Source organism: Anopheles gambiae, chromosome X (assembly GCF_943734735.2).
Source record: "Anopheles gambiae chromosome X, idAnoGambNW_F1_1, whole genome shotgun sequence".
NCBI classification, from domain to species: Eukaryota; Metazoa; Arthropoda; class Insecta; order Diptera; family Culicidae; genus Anopheles; species Anopheles gambiae.
In genome coordinates this window covers 12,476,117-12,491,209 of record NC_064600.1, presented here as the reverse complement: position 1 = coordinate 12,491,209, position 15,093 = coordinate 12,476,117, and the positions used below count along the sequence as shown (strand labels likewise).

Here is a 15,093-nt window from a genome sequence, read left to right as displayed (position 1 = left end):
AACAAACACGCAACGGGTAATGGTTTGGAACGGCGGCGGCGGGGAAACGGGAAGCTAGCATAGAGCGTTACTCGTGTAATACTTACAGAATTAGGCGTGTAATTGATTGATATCCTAAGTACGGCAAGGCTTTAGTATGGGTGTTCCCGTCGGCCCAACGCATTCGTAATGTTTTTGTTGGTTTGTTTGTTTTTTTTTTTTATAAGAAGGATGACGGTTGTGTGTCTCGCATCGAAGAGGGGAAGGAAATTGACAGAATTTATTGACGGCTCTATTGTCGGGGATATGTTTTGATTCAAGCTTGACCCAAGCGCGTCAATTATTTCGCCCTATGGCAACGACACGACTCGATGCTCGAAAAAAGCTCACTCATGGTTTGTCACCTTCACGCTTCGACGGGTTAGGTTAGATTCCAGCTAGTTGAAGTGGAAGGATCTTATGTGGATGTTTGAGTTAGCTTTTTTATTTTTTGGTTTTTGCCCTTTAATGTTTGTGCTTGCTGCATATGTTTATATGTTGATATCACACTCATTGCGGGCAGAGGTAAACATATCGATATCGTACCATCCATACCTAGTTACTTCCTTACTCTCCCTGCCGCCCTATCCGCAGGATCGAGCTCAGCATCGAGCGTGATGCAGGAGGGAGTGTACCTGCCGTGTGCGTCTGTTTGCCCAGCTGCTAAGCGTAAGTGTGGCCAATAGTTTTGGATAGTCTGGTTGCGCCGGGAGCGTATTGAGTATGAGTTTATGTAAATCACTCATATCCGTGCGTCGGTTAGTCTGCAATGTTCTCTTCAATGCTGAACGTTTCATGATTACGGCGTACTACTACTATCGCATACCTGCCCGGTCTACCATCGGAGCGTTCCATTTTTATTGTACTGCTAGTCTAGAGTCTCTTACAGATTTCGTTTGGTCACCGCTCGCACCACGCTGCGCACAGAGATATGACGATATTCTATATTTACATTTACACACCCAAGCACACACACACACACACACACACACACACACACACACACACACACACACACACACACACACACACACGCAGTTCCTTCTGTGTTAATGGCATCGTTTGCTTTACCTCAGCCATATTCCAAAGCAAGACCAGCACAGCCACGCCACGGTTCAATATATTACATCACTCTCATTACAGGACGCTCGCTCTCCATCTCTTCTGTCATAAGATTTGCACTCATGCATCGGGTATGCTGGGGCTGTGAGTGTGCGTGTTTGTATGTTTTCCATCCCATGGTACCTTCTGGTGTGCTCCATATTGTACAGTAAGCAGATTATTGACGAGGGCAAGCAATTGACGAAAGTCTCCTTCGCCCAGTGACCAAGCGCATTTGAGTTATTTCTTTTTGGTTGTTGTTGTTGTAATTCTGCTGTGTGTTTGATAAGCTGTAGTAACGGTTCCCGTCGAGCAAACGCTGCGTAAACGGGTTGGACAAAAGGATGCGGTGACGCTCGCTGTACGATTGCATACTTTAGGGCGTGCTTGATGAGCTTGTCAGCTCAACCAGTCATTAGATTGCAGAACGCCTGCCAGTATGCAACCGTAGCAGCAAAAGTTCGCCATCAATCTATGAGTGCTCAGAAATTTGAATTTTCGGAGAAACAAAAAAATCATTTTATGAATTTTTGCTACTTTTTCATCAAATTTAAAGCTTGAAATATTTGCATGTGTTCAGTTTAAAATGGACAAAAACTATTTTCGTACTAGTGTGGTTCAGTAAGGTTTTGTTCATCCGGGCACTGATAGATGAAGACCTTCTTGGATTCCTCACCGCTTAGGTAGCGCCATCGCCCGGGTACAACTATCTGATAATGGGGTTTCCATAGCTTTATTGATAATAATTTCAACATGACGCTGTCCATTCGCCGACAAAAGCCCGAACCGTGGTGCAAACTCTGTCGCGGTACGGTTGGATTCGCGAGCTGTATTGTACTCCGGAATACTCTGGCATGCTGTTCGCACCGTTCCCATCTCCCACAGGCCGCTGGCAAAAGCTGCGGAGCGTTTGATTGATGCACCTGACTGATAACCTGAATTGTTCGGCATCCCACCCCGTTTGTGCACGGCAGCACGGCGATAGAAATGAGCACACTCGCGCAGACAAAACCAAAGATAAAAAAAAGCTTCTTCTCAAATAAAGAAAATGTGATAACACGAGCAGAGCGAAAGGCGACCCAAAGAATGGGTGAAACAATTCGGGAATGAACGAATCCAGTACACCCACCCCACCGATGGGTGAGTCAGATGATTGAAATTCATTAACTCTGTTTGCAGAAGCCAGCCATTCCTTATCCCTTCCGTTTGCTTCCGCCCTTTGAAGCAGTGGGGCATGCTTGTGCGCAGAAAGTGGTGCAGTCTATGGGCCACTGTTGGCACTGCTGTGCGACGGGAGGGTGCCGGTAGGAGGAGTACTAAAATAGCAAACGTGTCACGGGGTCATGATTTATGAGTGCTGAGGGAAGAATGGATGTTGGTTTACCACCCGGCATTTCATTCTTCGATGGTATGGCTTCCCTTTAAACCGATTTCTTGTATGGACGTGTGTGTGTGTGTGTGTCAGTGTGTGTGAGAGTGAAAAGATTGTGCCCGATTTTGATTGGCTAAAACGGGGAAAGTTGGTTGCCATTGCAGAGTAGAATCAATTAACACCCACAAAAATGTAGTACATATTTCATGAAAGCTAAAGAAAATGAAATGAAGTAACGAATAATACACATACTGTCAGGCGCCCCGCTGACAGACATTTTGACAGTGGGCATTCATCTCTCACTACGACATTCGGTAGCACAATTAATCAAAAATATAACCCGAGAGCGCAAAAAAAAAACGCTCCCCGCTTGCAAGTGCGCAGAGCAGTCTCGTTTTAAAGCATCATCATAATCGCACATCCCATTGCCAGTGATTTGAGGATTATTCCACTCGGCATTTCTATGTGTACATATATTTTATTTTTTCTTCATATTTTTACGCTGTCTCTCAGTCGTCGCCCCCGCCCGACGCACAGGAGAAGGGATCGCATCGCCCGAAACGGGCCACGGGGCGGGCACGGCAACTCTTCCGACCGAGCGATAGATGAACTTCGGGCGTAACAAGTTTCTGCGTCCTGCGACCACTCGATCCTCGTGTTTCGGCACATCCTCCAAGCCCCCAGGCTCATGCTCGAAGCATGCAAAAAAAAATGAAAAAAAAAAATTACTTTAAAAATGCACCTCGCGCGCACGTTAGCAACCTCCCGTTCCATATTCGGAAGGTGTTGCTGCCAGAGTTTTGCTTACGATGGTGAGTGAGTAAAACATCGAAGTATAAGAAAACACACACACATACACACACACACACACACACAGACCTTGCCTCATGTTTTCCACACAATTCCGCTTTCTGCACTCGGATCACCACCATCACCATCCTAGACAGCAGTGTTGCACCGTCCTGCGACCGAGAGGGGGCGTTCCATCTATTTGTTGCTAGTTCTTTCTTCTTCTTTCTTCTTCTACTTTTTTACAGAATTTATTAAGCCATCTTTTTTTTCTCATTCCCTCGCGTCTCGCTACCCACAGCCCATTTCCCCTCTGTATACCTTGGCCAAAGCGGTTCACACAACTTGCCGCATTCGCTTTACCAGTCCGATAGTGCCAGCTATTCCTTTTCCGATTTTAATTTATATTTAATGTTTATAGTCAACTCTTGGCAGCTTTAAATTTAGTGGTGCCGGTAGCGAAACAACCCCGAGACCTTGCTGTGTCGCCTGTTGCGAGGCACACACAGACACACACACAAACCTTATACCACGACAGCGTGCAGAAAGGAAGTGGTCGCAGCAAAACCGGAGGACGTTGGGCGTAAAAAAAAGGTAGCGAAAACGAAGAAAGCACACCATTACCACCGGGTACCGAGGCTATCAGTTGCCTCCGCTGGCGCGGAAGTCTCTCCGCAATGGCGGTGTGGTCGTGTGTGTGTGTGTGTGTTGGTACCGACGCGTGCAGCTTGTATTAATATTATTTACAAATTATTCGAAACTTTTAATAGAGTTTCAGTTCTCCGGGGCGTCCACACGGTTCACTCGGGGTTGGGATGTTGGAGTTGTTTTTTTTTGTGGTATATGTTTCTTACTCCGGCTCCTTTTTTTGCCCCCCCCCCCCGACGGGAAATGTAGTTTTGTGCTCACGTTGGTTACGCTATCCCGGCACCACTCCCGGCACCAACTGCCTGTCGCGTGGGTGACCTCCGTCCAGCCAAACTCTAGCATCAATGCGTCCAGTCCGAGGCAGAAGAAAATGGGAAATCGGGGGGGTTTGGGCATCTTTACTAACGTTTTGGGGAGGAGTGGACCTGAGAGAGTACTTCCAACACCCAACACCATTACCGTTTCTTATCAGTGCCAGTGAATCTTACATTTCCCGAAACCGCCTGTGTGTGTGTGTGGGAATGCTTTCGTGGGCTCTATCAAATTTTGAAACAAGTTTTCAGAACGGTTGATCTGCACACAGAGCGTCGCACATACGTCGAATCGTACCCGGTGTGTGACAAACTTCTGGTAATTGCGGGCTAGTTTTATGCAAAAAAGAGAACCTCAACCGCCACAAAACCCGTAACCAGTTGCATCCAGCGTGTGTACACGGGTGACTGTGCACGAGGTGCATCACCTGCAAACAAATAAAGTGGCGTCAGGAAAATCGAGAGACAGAGAGAAGTCTTTTGGCACTGGCGGTAATGATGGTAGCTCCGTGCGGTTGTAGACGTGTTTACAATGCAATGCTACCACCTTCCTTGTTCCCTCTCCCACCACAGACACACAGGAACCATGACCACATGTAGAGATGACTTTCGCGATGAATTGCCCATTAGAGAGAGAGCTCGCTATGCCCAGGCCCTCGATGCCGATCAAGCCAAATGAACTCACGCAAGAATGGGGTCGCGTAGTTCGGAGTGCGGTGACTACAAATTCCAGGGAACCTCTAGACCCCTTGCAAACTGCCCCTACTGGTTGCACTCTGTGTTGTGGAACCGTGTCGGAATTAGATATCAGGCGAAGCACATTACCTCCTGCGTGAATGAAGTGGAACCCCCATTATCAGATGAACGTTAGATTGTGTGTTGGAGCGGGTTTTGGGTTGGGAAATTCAGTCAATCCTCGTCGTTTTCGCTAGTAGCTGCCCGTGGCTTGTTAAAGGCAAGACACTCAGCCACTATTGCCACGTCCCGGTCGCGTCCCATCGGCCCTATCGCAAAGCAAACGGATTATCCGTATGCGTAAAACTATTTCATCAAAATACTAAACAATTGCTAGATATGGTTACAGTATACAGTTACACCTTTAGTACATCTCCGTCTTCACACTCTTCATTTCTTTCTCTCAGCCGCTATCTTTCTCTCTCTCTCTCCTTCTACATCTCTTTCTTACACACTCACTTTCCCCGTCGATATGCGTATTCCATGCAATTGTTTCTTCGCACATAGTCCACCAATCTACAAGCCTCTTAATTAGTGATATCTAACGATATTTTGTTTCCGTTTTGTGTATGTGTGCGTGTGTGTGTGTGGTTGTTTGACGCATGGCTCACTGTTTCGTCTTGCCCGCTCCGTATACGCCGTCATCTGTTGAACCCTCGCCGTGGCAGTCGTCCACCGTCCAGACGACCAGTTCGGGCAGAGGACAGTCAGCATCCACTCGCAGCACACCTGGACACGCAAACCCCGCTGCAATCCACGCCGAACCCGGGCAGGAGGTTTCAGGGTTCGAACACGATCAAGCTAGTATCATCGTGCTCGTCCGTTTCGTCCTCGTTGCGCTGCCCCCGTTCAGTTGTGTTTCCAGCTATTAGCTGTGTGCGAAGAGAGGTACAAGAAAACAAAAAAAAAAAATTGGTTGAAACAACTACAAAACGCTGGCATTAGTGGTTAAAGGAGATGCGTATTGCATACTTTTGGGCGGTACAGTTGTTGGCTCAAATTTCGGCACTAAGGTATCAATTTTTGACAGAGCGCATCAATTTTTTACACTAACGCACCTATTTTTGTCTCTTAGTCAACGATGTTTTACAGTTTCAATGTTTCTTGTAGGAATCATGATCTTTTTATTTAACACTTCATAAACCGTGTAATTTGGATTGTTTTTTAGAAAAAAAACTAAAATTTCATGAATTATAAAACCATTGTTCACGCCTGGAAATTCATGCCAACATTATTCATTGGATTACATCTTTCAAAAAAGGCATGGTTATATTTTCAATAATATTAAGGTAATCAATAAGCACGCAACTTAAATTGAAATTTTTTGGAACGAACAGATTCATCATTACGTTACATTTGGTAAATAAAGCGATCGACTTACAGTCCAAAATCACAGCCTTAGAAACAAAATATGATGAGTTGGAGGTTAAAATTGTGACATGCTGTCAAATATTGGTGCCTTTATGATAAAAAAAGGTAAGTTATAGCCAACATTTCTATTTATATCGAATTTGATGTTTATTTCTGTGCATTTTTGAAATGTTCGGGTAAGACACCTGATATGGGAAAGATGGACACTATAAAAGGTAAAGTGGACACTTATAGAAAATGTTGAAAATATAAGTAGTTTTATATATTCTACCATTACCTATTACTTTCCACGTCCTAGAACGTACATAAAATAATTCTTGGCCAAATACAAAGACAGTCCATTCAGCCGTGAATTTAGGAATTGTAAGCGCCGCTTCAAGCTCAATTTTGAGTACACAATCTAAGGTATTATTGAAATGTCGGGAACTTTAATTTAACGTTGTCAATAGCTGACAAAATAACATTTCAGGACTTCCTATTAGAAAATTACTAAAGTCCACGACCCCAGAAAGTTAAGTGGATTTGCAAAAAGGTTCTTCTGGTCATTATTTCATCAAGTTGGAAATCAACTTTTTGATATTTGTAATCCCATAGAATATCTTATCCATTGCTGAAAGATTTCGTATCAATGTCTCTTCTTTTTGTTGATTGAAGTAGTCCAAGTCGTGGGAAGATATTGGGTCCTGGGAAGTGCCTAATCAGCATAGAGCGTATAGCATTCTCTTTTATTTCAATGCTCGTTCTAGTTGCTGGATAGTTTATACCTTATTTAAGGTATTTGATGTAATCTATTCAGCTTCAATTTATAAAAGAATTAAATAGATCAACAAATTCGATGTCCATCTTTTCCTTCGAGTGTTCTTCTTTTCTGATTTGGTGTCAGAATATTTTTTGTTGCTTTAGTGCTCGTTCTTTCGCCAGTTTTTTTTTTGTTTAAAATTATGACAACTCATGTATTTAATAAAACTGAAGAAAATATAAACAATGCAAGTTATAGATTCACAAGGGACTGAACGGTGGACGATTTGTGTTGAGCGTGAATTTAACCATTTTTGCATATATTACCAACAAAAAATGTTTTCAAATGTGTTGTTTTTTTTTTGTTTTCCAAACTTTCAGTTTGGATGCCGCAAAATTCAATTATTCGATAGTTCGCGTCCGTCTTTACCTACCATTCCCTATAATGTAATTTAATGCCGCAATATAAGCGTCATTGTATATTTTCTTTTTTCCCCCACATTACCCAACCCCTCCTACCTTTATAGTGAACGTCCTTGTACATAGTTGCACATATTTTTCCCCCTTTTTCCAGTTTATTTCGAAAGTCAATGTTCGTCCGCACGGGACGATGCAGCAGTGGCTGGGGTGGCCGGAAGTTGTTGCCCAGCGGTGCCTTCGGATGGTCGGGACCACCCTGCATTAACCTTCGCAGTGCGTGAAGCTGTGAATAAAACAAAAACGAGCAAAAAAAAACCCGCGAGGTTTGAAGATATCCTTAGACTGGCGGAGGGCAACCGATGGTAGTGTGACGTTATTACCTGCTGCTTCGTGATGTAGATCGGTTTGTTCATCACGATCCAGGTGACGGTTTCGTAGCAGGCCGGTGCCGTCGTCGAACCCTCGTACGTCATGTAGTGCTCGGTGTCGGGCAGGAGGTCGCGCACGGAAATCCGGCGCACCGGCGCCTCGTCCCCACCGTACCGGATCCGCTCGAGCTGGTCGGTCAGCATGCGCAGCTCCGGGTTGGACAGATCGCCCAGCTGCAGCAGGATGGCGACGCCCACGATGCCCTGCGCACGGTACAGTGCGTCGCTAAAGTTGGCGTACAGCTGCGAGTTGTAGCCAAAGATTTGTATCTGTTGAATGGAGGGGAAACGTGTTAGGTACGAGTTGCACAAAACAGTGTGCGGTAGCGTGTCTTGCCTCCGCCGGGAACGTGTAGCCTTCGACGCTGTGCTCCGAGCCGAACTGATCGTGCAGTCCGTAGTGTACGTGTATCTCGTGAAATCGATACCGGTAGGAGAGTGGACCGCCGGTCAGGTTGACCGGTATCTGGGGCGTACCGTACGCAGAGGACGTCTCGTTGTCCGCGGTAAAGATCACGCTGTGGCCTGTGTTGGTGATCGTTCCGCTGATCTAGGTTGAGACGGCAATGGAAGGTGTGAGGTTATTGCTTTTCTTGCATCACGAGAATAGACGACCTGCCGATTGGTACCTACCCGATGTTTGTCTATGTGCAGAATACGAAGATTTGGATCGAACAGTAGCCGCTGCGGCTCCAAGTTGACGGGTGACTGTCGGCGTCCTTTGTTGCACAGGGACCATTCTGGGTTGATTAATCCCCAAAAGGCAGGACCTGTGAGTGTGTCAAAACAGAACGAGATCTAGTTGAAACAGTTAAGCTCTCTCTCTCTCTTCTTTCTTTTACGTATCTTCCCAGTCCCAGGTTGATAGGGAAACCCTAATCTAGCTAACACCATTCCGACAGCAAAACGAACTGTAAACTGCTGCACGGTTTTACTGCCATTTGATAGGGCTAAGGTACATCGCCAAAGACAGCCTGCAACGTGAGCAAGACCATGTAAAGAGACTACCTGTCTAGTGGTTCGATGTCTGCTCCACACAACATCGCACAACAAACCATTCAAACCAGGAACAGCCCGTGAAACGGTTCAGCAGGTGATGAAGTAATCGTGCGGTTAAACGAACACTTTACGCTGCTGGGAAAGAATGCACCAAACGACCTCCCTGGCACCTTCCTCCCCCCTTCCCTCCCCGGGCCGTTTCTCACTCAATGTTTCGAGCACCTTGGACTGGGCTAGTTCATGAATATTTGATAAATCGTTTATCTGTGCACTTCGGTGGCTGCCGGTAGTGGCTGCCACTTTTTGCCCCTCCTTGCCTCCACGCTTAGCAGCTGCGGTCGCTTCTGCCATAAAGGTGAAGGCCGTTAGATTGGCTCCAGCTCATTGCCCTACCCCATCCCTACCTCCATCGCAGTCGCAATCGTAGCTCGCAAAGCCGAAAAATAGATCATACGATAAGCGAAGAAACAAAATGCTGACCCGAGCGTAATGGTTTCGGTCAATGTTTACCTTTCATTGCCGTCGGGTCACTTTTTTCCATTTCCACTCCCGACCCGATTCCACGGCTCCCCCCCCCCTCCCCCACCCTTTCTCTTGAATGTGATAGCAAGAAGTTACCCACATCACTCACCGCTCGTTCGGTCCTTGGTGCCTCGTTTGGGAAAAGTGATGCTGCAATGATACAGTGCGCTGACTCACGTCGGGGCGCTTACGTGACCATAGGTTGTCGAATATGACCGGGGTTATTGCTCGCAATGAGCAGGCATGAAATATATTGATGTGTTTTCCCTCTCCAAGGCGTGAACTTGGCCGATCTTATTCTTTTTTTTTATGTATTTATCCCTTTCGGTGCGCCGGAGCTGCTCGAAAAATGGATATTTGGAGATGGCTCTGGCTGGAAAGGCGGGAGGTTGGTGGAACCAATTGCAGCTCACATCCGGTGGCACAAAATTTTCCTCAAGACTTGAACGGGAATGTCTTAGAAATTAAATGTCATAAAGAACGGTCATGGTTCAGCGTTCGGAAGAGTTTGCACAACAATGTGCAGAGTGGCACCAATGTTTTCTTTTTTAGAGGTTGGCTTGCACCATTATTCTACCCGAGAGTGTTAGTGATCCCAGGCCCTATTTCTCCGTACTGTGGCTTGTGCAAGCCACATCCAAACACGGAAGTAAGGAAAAGGGGAAAAAAACCCAGACTTTCACGTAACGATGATAAAACTATCCAACGGAAAGCAGGATAAAAGGCCAGCAAATATCTCCAAGGAGTTTTGCCCTAAAACGTACAGCGCTGGACGTTTATTTAACCAGAAAAGTACAGCTGGCACACCTGGCACAGGGCAGGGCAGCGCAGGAAGGATATGTTCCTACTGTTTCCCCGTCCCCCAAACTCCCAGAACCACTTCCACACACACACTCCGCTCGGTGACTGTTGATGCTGTGTTCGACGATACGATCATTTGTCATGATAAACCCATTGTCGGCAAGAAAAAAAAATAGTAGAAAAACTTCAGAACACAGGGGAAGCGACACAGCGGGCACACTCAGTCGATGGCCCTATTCATTGGAACCTTCCTTTCAAAGCCGGCGAGAGCGACGAGTGCCCGTAGGCTACCCGGCAGGAAGGATGACTTCCCTAAAAGTCCATATCACCTGACCCGGGCTCAAGCCATGTTTTCTGATATATATATACATAAATTCTTTACGTTGGTTTGATGCTTCCTCTTCCTCTTTTTTTTGTTAGATGTTTTGTTTGCCCGCCGTTGTCTCCATTATTGTGGAAGGCGGTGGCCGACACACAACACCGCAGGGAAACCGGTGGCCAGTTTGGAGCTGCAGAGGAAGCTGCAAAGTTGAAAAGTAACAAAAGCGAGTACTTGTCTACAGGTTCGCGCGATACTACCACACTACCATCAATTTTGCCGCCGTAGTGGTCAAACGTTCCCTGTATCTACCACGCTCACACACACACGTGCGCCCGTAGAGTGGCGCAAAGCTTGTAGTACCTTTTGTGTGTTTTTCGGTCGCTTGAAATGCTTCGCCCTCCACTTCACCAACGCTTTCGGGGGCCAACCGTTGATTGGGATAACGAAATTATTGGGTGCTTGCTGCACACAGCACTCCTACACTGACGGTGGTTATTTATCCGGGCTTGCTATAGGTTGGGAATAGTTTACAGTGTAAACAAAATGGCAACACATCATTCCGTGATGTTCGATGTAAGACAAGGATTTTACCGGTAGTCGCAACAAACGACCGACCAACCCTGCAATCAAAGAATATGTGGCGGGAATGGGTTTTGTAGACGTGTGCTCTAATTACAGACGAGCTAGCGAGGCCACTTTTTTAAGCTGCTATTTTAACATTCAAGAAGAATAAAACATGTACTAGAGAAACGATTGCTCGAAGAGTTCAAGCTAATGACTATCTTTTTTCTTTATCTTTTTATAGAGACTTTGAGCCAATTGGCCTCATTCACCTCTCTAATGACTATCGAGGGCTAACGTGTGAGCAAACCAAGACAACATCTATTTCGATTAGGATGCCGTTTCTCTGCATAATATTTTTATCTATCCTAATTCTTCAGGCACACATCAAATTGGTGACAACACTATCAGTCAACGAGAAGACTGTTCGCATCCTTGACGAGCTGATGATACCTACTACACCATTCCAAACCCAAACCAGGACAACGGGCAACGAGGTTAAAGGTGGGTAGAGAATATTGTTGAATTCTCCAGGCGTAGGTACCAGTTTTCGACTTTTAACCTACTGCTGTTTAACCTACTCCTAAAGCACCTACTTAACGCATGTAATATTGAACTATTGGCCAATGCATAATCGACGAGCACGCCTCTAGATCTTCCGCATTATAAAGCCAGGAAATAGTCTGGGTTCCATCCGGCACACTCGACTGCACACCAACTAGTCTGTTTGCGCCTAAATGTATGCATTCTGTAAGTCCATCAAATGATCTAGATCAATAAGAAATTAGCGATAGTAATGTTAGTGCTAGTGATAGTGAAAGAAAAAAAAAATGTAAATAAAGAAACCAACTAGAAACCAAGCTATCTGGACGCATCCCTGATCAATCGCCTGAGACATCCGAACATAGTCCGGCTGCACAATGCCAGTTTATGTAGGGTACAGGTCGATGCGTCTTGACAAATGAAAGTAAAGAGAGTAAGTCTTGATTTGACATTTACCTCTTCCAGTGTTTTTGTTTACATTATGTGTAAAATGCCACATGTAATTCTTGTTTTTTTTGTTTTTAATGCCTGCTTCAAACGGTATTGCCTGGTGATTTATGAAGTGAAGATATAATTGATTAATTATCGAATTCTCAAATTCGTAAAACCCTTGTATTTGAAGTGAATTGTCGCTGGGAGAACTTCTTTAAGATGATTCAAGATGATACTCGAACAGAACACCAACATAAGTAAACATTGTCGCCAAATTAACGCCCCATTTACTTTGAGCTTTCGTGTGTGCGTGTAAAACTACACGAGATAACTGTTAAACCCAAGATCTTTGTGTTAGAGCAAAAAAGTACTATGCATCGATTTGTGTCTTATATGGACTTTGGTGCAATAGTTTGTGTGATTCACAAACGAGTATTGAGGTCTAACGCTTTCTAAAAAAAAAATCGCTTGATGTCTAAGTGTTCTAATTGGTGTATTAGTAATAAGTCAACAGATCAAATGCATCAAATGTCAAGAGATGGAATCAAAGTCAAATGTTTGAGATGGAATAATGTGCAGCCTTTTTAAGAAATTGGGTAAATCACACCATCCTTATCCAATTATGCATAACAATTAACTCATAACTATACTGCCTAATTCAAATTCGTGTATCTGCACTATACTGTGACACTATACTTTGTATATCCACTTAACTACAAACTATAAGTTTCCCGTGAACTGTGATTTATCTATCAGACACACACGATTCATTGATAGCTTCCATAAATAATTTTGATTCAATTAATATTTTTGAACTGTTCAACAAGTTTTTGAACGTTGCTCTAAAGTATTTGAGTTATTTGTCTGAAAAATATCTAGATAACGCCAACTAATAACGGGAACGGGTAAAACATATACGGGAAACTATAGGTCTTTGAAATCTTTGAGAGAATCTAAACGTATTAAAGAAGCAAGCTATAGGTCACGAAATTTATCAAAACAAAAATCTGGAGACTACCAGAAAACTATGGAAATCCCAGCATACGATTTTTTGCCAGGCTATGAAGACTGCAATGTTAGCTAGCAGGGTTGCTTGTAGCTTACTTGTGTAGTGCAAGTATTTTGCAATACAAATTAAGCACGGTATTGATACGGATTCAAAACGAGCCATCTAGATTCGATCGGAGTAATCCGGATTAAATCGGAGCCAATTGAATCTGTATTCGTTCGGAGCACCCGGAGTCGAAGCGATATTTATTTTGGAGTCGTATCCGGATTAAAAAATGTCGGAGTGTATTCACGAATTCAATCTGGAGCTCCCATCACTATTACATACTATATTCATAATTCAGCCTCACGCTTAGATAGAATGTACATATCAATAAACCTAAAAAACAATGACTATTAATGAAGTTAATGAAGTAGAAAAAAATGAATTTAAAGACGAATGGATGAACTGGACAAAACAAAAACGACATTATTAAACGACACGGTGGATAAAGACTGCTAAACCTAAAATTAAATCTTTCCTGCTTCTTATCAAAACTTGGAAAAAAAAACATTTGAATAATGTATACAGCAACTTTTATGAAAATCAAAATGAACGTATTAATATCAACAAAATTTAAGAGCAATCAAAAAACAACAGTCCTACAAACGGTAGATCTAGGTAACGTAAGAGACATAGTTTTAAGCTGAATTGTATTGTTTTAATAAAAAAAAACCATCCAACCGACATGCATTTCGCCATGAAATCTTCTATTTCCTTTGCTATCGTTTTTGTTGTTCTGGTGTCTTGTAGTAAACTTTACCTAACAGCACCAGCAATGTGATTGCAACGTTTAGTTTAATTTTGCATTATCAGCTCCCGCTACTGGGACCGCGCCAGAGTTTTGTTTCTTTCACATTGTTCCGCCGGTAAACTTTACCAAATAAACGGCGCAGTGTGCCATTAATCTCAACCGTTGGAATTATTGCAACCGTCCTGTAATTGATTGCAATTAGTCAGCACTATTCGAGGCAATCTAATGGAACACATCATTACCGTTGATCTCGACGCTGTAAGAATCCCGAATCCACACAGAAAAAAAACAATTCATTTCCTTCACTCGCCCGGCTGCGCGATGTTTGGATAAAAGGTTTACCCATTACCCGTTCCGAAGCTTTCGGTCCTTCGGTCCGAATTGTTTTTCAATGTGAGCCGTGGTGCTGTTTTGTTGTTTTCTGAAAAGGCTGATGGATTGCTACCTTCTTAAGCTTGGTGCAGGCCACCTCGACGTCTTCGTGTCCCAATGCACAACGAACAACGTTCTTCTTAAGGAAACCCCTAATCACGCTGAGCGCGGTACGGGTTAAGAATTAATTTGATTAGAATCTACATTTTATTTTACGCAGTACTTTTCATTCCGGCGCTGTTTCGGTGCTGGCGGGTTATAAAAACGTAGTGCGGCAAGCATCGGCCGGCACCTATCGCAGCCGGCACCAACGAGCGCTTTGGAGAAAGGTGAAAGCAGTATTCCCGAACGTACCCAGGCGACCCAATATAAGTTTGCGAGGTTTGATGAAAACCCAGCAACACAACAAAAAAAAAAAAATGAAGCCGATACCCATCGATTCGAGCAGGCGAGATGATTCGAAATGATTGAAATGCAAATTTTACTGCTCTGCCCACCACCATCACCACCGACGATGGGGAAAAAAGCGCAAATGAACGGTCCGCGGAATTGAAGCTCATAAAGGAAGAATTTCATCCCCTGTCGAAGCCGAAAGTGGGCCAGAAAACGAAAAAAAGGTAGTCAACAACAACGCGGAAAGGCAAAGAATAAAAAAGGAAGTAGATTGTTTTCGTCCGGCTGTTCCGAGGGCTTTTATTGGCACACACACTCACACACACACACACTTCCTACCCCTCGTGAGGTAACGCTGAGCTCAAGAAACTACCGGTTTTATTATCCACCTTCCGCAAAAAGGTGAAAGCATGGT

The 15,093-nt window shown here is 44.3% G+C and overlaps 1 protein-coding gene across 1 annotated transcript in view; it reads right to left on the bottom strand.

Moving 5' to 3' along the window:
- Positions 1-4,156: 4,156 nt before the first annotated feature.
- Positions 4,157-15,093, bottom strand: part of LOC1272280 (carbonic anhydrase-related protein 10) — a 71,144-nt gene continuing 60,207 nt past the window's right edge. Inside the window, exons 4-8 of the mRNA XM_061663298.1 lie at positions 8,565-8,701; positions 8,269-8,481; positions 7,884-8,201; positions 7,603-7,786; positions 4,157-5,846 (exon numbers count right to left, since the gene is read on the bottom strand). Coding sequence (XP_061519282.1) covers positions 5,824-5,846; positions 7,603-7,786; positions 7,884-8,201; positions 8,269-8,481; positions 8,565-8,701 — 875 coding nt within the window. The 3' untranslated portion in view covers positions 4,157-5,823. The remainder of the gene's footprint in view (positions 5,847-7,602; positions 7,787-7,883; positions 8,202-8,268; positions 8,482-8,564; positions 8,702-15,093) is intronic.